Source organism: Ascaphus truei, chromosome 2 (assembly GCF_040206685.1).
Source record: "Ascaphus truei isolate aAscTru1 chromosome 2, aAscTru1.hap1, whole genome shotgun sequence".
Taxonomy (NCBI): domain Eukaryota; kingdom Metazoa; phylum Chordata; class Amphibia; order Anura; family Ascaphidae; genus Ascaphus; species Ascaphus truei.
This window is the reverse complement of record NC_134484.1, coordinates 381,495,730-381,501,752: the sequence shown is the minus strand read 5'-3', so window position 1 is coordinate 381,501,752 and position 6,023 is coordinate 381,495,730. Positions and strand designations below refer to the sequence as shown.

Here is a 6,023-nt window from a genome sequence, read left to right as displayed (position 1 = left end):
GTAATGTAATTTTTTTTTTTAATGTTATTCATAGCTAAGATTAGGTATACATTATTTTGTTAAATTAAGCCCAATATACAACCAAAAGTCTCGATGTTTTCTTCCAGCAATATCAGTATACATGTATACAAAATTGACATAATGCATATTACTAAAACAAACAAACATGAAAAAAAAATAAAGGTACTGTCACTGAGTCTTTTTTTCGGAGTTTATTAATACCATTATTTAAAATATTACAAATAAAACCAATTACATTTCATGCATTTATAATGCAATCTAAAACGTCCCAGCGAAAGGTTTTCCATTTCAATGTGAAATATCCAAATTATTTCAACATTACAACGAGGAGTACAGTCTGCAACATCTGCAAACTATAAATGTAGTGTTGTCAGTAGTGATAAACATTTAGCAATGTTCTGTTTTTAGCAGGAAATACACAGGCCAACGTCAGTTCAGTTTCACTCGGACAGTTTATACATGAGTTTTTTTGGCTAACCCACTTGTTAGGAAATAAAGGAGGACTCTCACTTTAACTAGACCTGAACTGCCAGCAAATGCAAATAAGTACATGCTCCATTAAATTAAATGTCATTCAACATTTATCAAATATCGTTTGCTTAGTTACAGATTATACCTATCTAAAGTCATATTCAAGCAAAAAAAATAAAAATAAAAACATATCCTCAAAGTGCGTTTTCTTTTTGATAGACACCCCAAGAAACAAATGGAAAAAAAAACTGCAGTGAACTTGAACTGCAACAATAACTCTTAATATCTTCTCGTGGCGGAAAAGCTCAATTGTACTTCTATATATTTTTCAAATATTTACTGTAATTAATGTACAAGAAAAATACTATACAAAATCGTCTCCAGGACTGCACCTCTTACCCACACATTGGTGGAGTTTTCAATTAAGTAAGTAAAGGTTTCCCCGTCTCTATAGAGCATTATGTTTAGATATATCTCGCTTTATTCCATTGGCCTTTGTGCAATAGCTTCCTTGCTAAGTAGTGACTGCCCTTTTTCTAGTTGTTTTTCTGTTTGTTTCATAAAATAAATCGAGGAAGATTTGTGACCCTAAATATATATTAAATAGATATTGCAGAGCTGTACAAGGACATGATCTATGCAAACTAAACTGCTTAGAAGACGGGGGGAAAAGAACATTTCAAGCTGTCATTTTCAGCGATGGTAAAATATAGCAGTGGTTAAAAAAAAATGACAGAAGGAACATATACACACATTTGTTCAAAATACGCACATTCTGGTCCCACTCAAAACATTGGTTGTTGCTGCCTGTAATTAAAAGGCAATCAATTAGTGGCTTTAAATCCCTTAACTTTGAAATGTAAATCTGTCAAATGCCATGTTACAATTAAAGCAATGGGACGGCTGCAACAGTGTTAACATGTTGACATGTCTAACTTTAAAATATCAAGTGCAGCAGAGGCCTTTCAACAAGTATTTTCAGCAGTTTTGAAGTTGTTATAATTGTAACTATTTAATTGGTACTTTCATCAGATTCATACTGTAGTCCCATTCCTGACATAGAAGCCTGCAATTTATTTCTAAGCATAGAGGCTGCAAGATCCTGTGGAACTGAAGGGGCTACTGAATGTTACAAAGTTTGTTCTATGGAACCAAACAAGTATCTCAATTTCATACCTCTGTAGTGTATTAAGAACTGTCTGATCGTGTGTATTTAAACTGCTTTGCAAATATTGCTACAGCCTACCAATGATGATTGAATGATATTGTCACTTGCATCCGAAATCTTCTAGTTACATGTTTGACATGAGATTTCGAGACCACAAGGAGAATCCACGTTTCTATTTGCAGACGAGTCACACAAGCGGGCTGGAAAGCTTTTGGGAAGCAGCAATCACTGGGTACTTTCCATGTTGGCCACACTTAAAGAGTGTGGCCATTTACAGCAGAAAGTATTTGAATTTGACCATTAACAGAGCCACTACAACCCGGCACTATGAAAAGAAACAAGAACTTCATGTGGACTGGAAATTCCCTGGGCCACAGCAGCCTTTGCCATCCCCTGACACATCACACACCAGTTGAATTTGTGACCACTTCAAGCAAGTAGAGGAGGAGGAGGTGGGGAAGGAATTTGCTACCATTTTTTTTTTGTTATCCTTCAACAGTTCATTGAAAAGGAGACTTTTGTTGTGAGGAGTGGGTGTCATTGGTACAATAAAGAGCTCCAGCTGGGGAGGAAGGGGGGGAAGCTCCTCTGAGTGTCCGAGAGAACAATGCACCTTACTTACATGTCCATGTCCCTCACAAAGTGAGCCAGGGGGCAGCTGCAGTGGGTGCAGGTAGCTCTGCACAGGAGCTGAGTTTTTAGTTTTGGGGGGGTGGGGGAGGTGGCTGGGGAGGAGAGGTGGGTGCCCAGCTCTCACTCCAACCCATTCCTGTCCGGGGGGTGCAGCAGCTCCGGGGAGTGGCAGGGCGGGCTGCCCGCCGGGCTGTGCTCGCTGTCGCTGTCGCTGCCCTTCTTGCCCCCGCTGCCCGGCCCCGCCGAGCCGCCCCCGAGGCTGTGCGTCTTCACGTGCTTGCTGAGGTGGTCGCTGCGCATGAAGCGCTTGTTGCACACGGGACAGGCGAAGCGCTTCTCGCCGGTGTGCGTCCGCAGGTGGCGCTGCAGCTCGTCGGAGCGGGTGAAGCGCTTGCCGCAGAAGAGCCAGTTGCAGACGAAGGGCCGCTCCCCGGTGTGCCAGCGCAGGTGCGCCTTCAGGTGCGACGTCTTGCCGTACACCTTGCCGCAGCCCGGGATGTGGCAGCTGTGCAGCCCCTTCCTCCGCAGGCTGACCCCGGCCGGCCCCAGCCGCTCCGCCTCCTGGCAGTTCGGGCAGTCGCAGGTGGCCCGGCCGGAGTAGCGGCGGGAGGAGGAGCGGGGGGACCCCCCCAGCGGCCCGGTGGGGGGCAGCATGGACCCCCCGGAGAGAGGGGAGGAGGACGGGTCCGGGTAAGACCCGGGACCCAGCACCGGTTTAAATCCGTCCATCAGATGCTGCCCGGCGGGGCTCAGCAGGTGACCGCCCCCCTGCCCTCCGCCTCCACCTCCTCCACCACCTCCCGCGGCGAAGTGTCCCAGGCCGGCGGCGGCAGTGTAATCCGTGCCGTAACCCCCCAGCGGGGAGTGTAGTGTCCCCGGGTGCAGCCCGGCCCCGGCCCCGGGGCTCTGCACATCTATCCAGCCGGCCCCCACCTCCCACCAGCTGGAGCCTCCACCCGCCGCCGCCGCGCTGACTTCCCCGGGGTGCGAGGGCTTGAACCACGACTCGTACGGGTGCGCCATGCCCACCCGGGGGTAGATCCCCTGCAGCCCGTCCACCGAGGCGTGCACCTTGGACAGGAAGACCGGCTGGTGGTGGGAGGAGGCCGCCGCCGACTCCTGGGACCCCCCGCTCACCGGGAACACCGAGTACTCATTGGCAAAGGGGGAGGCGGCCGACACCGAGCTGCTACCCCCGGCGGAGGAGGTGGTGGTGAGAGAGAAGGCGCTGGAGCCCGGGGACCCGCCGCAGCTGAAGCTGTCCGACACCAAAGCCGCCGCAGCCGCCGCCGCCGCCGCCGCAGAGGAGGAAGCCGAGCAGCCGCGGGACGAGCCGCCGCCGATCCCAAAGCCGGAGAGGCTGCCGGAGCCCAGGGTGCAGCTCCCCAAGGAGGAGGAGGAGGACGAGCGCTTCCAAGGGTGGAAACCCTTCCCGAAGGAGGCCGAGCTGTCCGACAGGGAGGGCTGGGAAGGGCTGGGGCTGCCGATCTTGTTACAGGTGGCGGCTAACATGGCCAAGGGAGTGGATCCCAACCTCGGCTCTTCCTGGGGGCAAGAAAAAGGGGGGGGGGGAGAAGCATCAATAAAGTGCACTTGTTTTTACTCAGTTACAAAATAAATAAAGTGGTTCTACTGAGCTGGAGCGACATAGTGTTACTTTTGGACCAGGGGTACTGCTGAATGTAAAAGGCTAGTGCTGTGCAGTAATACTAGAAAATGAGAAGAAAATATATGTGTGTGTGTGTGTGTGTGTGTGTGTGTGTGTGTGTATGTGTGTGTATACACATACACACTAGCAAAGTGAGGGAGCGATACAGTTTGTCTGTTTTTTCCCCCAGCAGGAAATAGAAAGCAACAGATGAGCAGATGTAAAATATCCAATTCATTGCATCATTTGTGGTAAATGCAATGTCCGTCCTTCCCCCTTTTCGTTTGATAAAGTGCTTTAAAATTCTTTTTTTTTTTAAATAGTATTTTGTGTAGGAGCAAAAACTATACCAGACTTCTAAAATTGTATTTCAATGTAATATGTTCCATTTACAGGTTAAACTGAGAAAAAAAAAGATAACTGAAATAATTACTCTCTTACCGTATGTAAGAATATAGTTTATAACCATTATTACATTACCGATATTCAATATTTATACCTGTAAAAACTTCACACAGTGTGTACCACTGCCTTGCGAGATCTAATGTGAAACCAAGCCTGTAAAATCCACGCTTTGTTATGTTATCTACATTTACAGATCAGTTGAGCTGAACTTATCTGTCTCTTCTGCTCTCAACTCACTCGCCAGAAACACACTGGAGAAAACTGATCAGACATCATCTTTTCAGATTAGAAATCAGTGCATTCATCACTGCTAACATACCATTTTCGTTTATTACAATTCCATAATCAGAATAGAAATGCTTTGCCAGGGTTTACATTTTTGGAATAGTCACATTTTTATTTATTTTTTGCCTTTGAAAACAACTTGCATTAGTTCTGGTCTTCATAGTTGATCTATCTAAACGGTTTGACAGAGTCTATTATTGCTTCAAACCTTGTTTTCTCAGGCCATAAAAGGAATAATAATAATAATAATAATAATAATAATAATATTAATATTAAAAGATCATAAGCTTCTCAATGTTAAATATACAAAAAGAGATGAGTTCAACGTACCTGGCGGACAAGACGGCAGAGATATTTTTTTTTTTACAAAAGGGAGCCGATTTGTTTAACAAAGTCACAGGGAAGCTTTTCTGCAGTCATGTAAGAAGCCACTTCTCCGCAGGACCGTGCTGAAAGGTTGCTGTACAAATGCCCTCAATACCTTATCCTGAGCACTGAAAAGTGACTCGGCCCCCTTTTCCTCCCTTTCTTTTTTTTTTCTCCCTCTCCCTCTCTCTCTTTCTCTCTCTCCACTCCCTCGTACTAAAGTACTCAATAGGAGACTGATTACCCCTGTCTTGACCAGGGCAATTTTAACCCATCCAATAGGCAGTAAAAAAAAAAAAAAAAAAAAAGAACTAATTAAACCAGCAAGGAAATCCTTAGACTCACCCCTAGAAGTGAAGTTGCCATCACAAAAGTGCCCTCCTCAGAGGATCTTTTTTTATATGTATAAATCAGAGCAGTGTGGGTTTTTTTTAGAGGTGTGCAGTACAATGAGCAGTCCCGCCCATCCCACCACAATTGTAGCTCCTCTCTGGCTTTGAAGTACCGCTGATACCCGCACAGCCAATCACAGCCGCCGCTGGGCCGCTCAGACACGGGGCTGCGTGAGGTCATCGCCACACTGAGCAGCAGCACATCCCCTGTCCCCTCCCCTCCCGCTGCCAGGCAGAGGGGGCTGCGGGGGCACTGGGGAGGGGAGCAGCTAAACACAATGATACTTCCCGAGAGCATCCCTGCCTAACCCCCCCCCCCCTCTTTACTAGGACTGCTGGCAGCTCACCACCTTTTCTGCAGCCCAGCACACTTCTTTTTTTTTTTGCATGTGTTTTTGTTATTGTTGGAAATTCATTTTTAAATCCAGTGACATGTTCAGTTGATGGGAGACATGTTTTTGTGTGAGTTAGGGATCTGAGGGCTGAGTTAACACCAGTGTCTCGCTGATGGGAGTGGGGGGGGGGGGGGGGGGGGGAGAGGAGTCCCAGGCACAAGTGCAATAACAGAGAGAGCTGTTTTACTCCCGCTGCATCGAACTGTGTGTTATTATAAATTCAATGTGGGGCTTTTGTT

At 46.8% G+C, this 6,023-nt stretch overlaps 1 protein-coding gene across 1 annotated transcript; it reads right to left on the bottom strand.

Annotated features, from left to right (window-relative positions):
* Positions 1-228: 228 nt before the first annotated feature.
* SP8 (Sp8 transcription factor) lies at positions 229-5,424 on the bottom strand. Its single transcript, XM_075587157.1, has 2 exons — positions 4,962-5,424; positions 229-3,838 (listed from the first exon to the last, which is right to left on the bottom strand). The coding sequence occupies exon 2, from the start codon at positions 3,803-3,805 to the stop codon at positions 2,414-2,416; it is 1,392 nt and encodes a 463-aa protein (XP_075443272.1). The 5' UTR covers positions 3,806-3,838; positions 4,962-5,424; the 3' UTR covers positions 229-2,413.
* Between the last annotated feature and the right edge of the window lie 599 nt (positions 5,425-6,023).

Bases quoted from the DNA above. Each gene is read 5' to 3' on its own strand.
- SP8 (XM_075587157.1), bottom strand. From the start codon at position 3,805: ATGTTAGCCGCCACCTGTAACAAGATCGGCAGCCCCAGCCCTTCCCAG.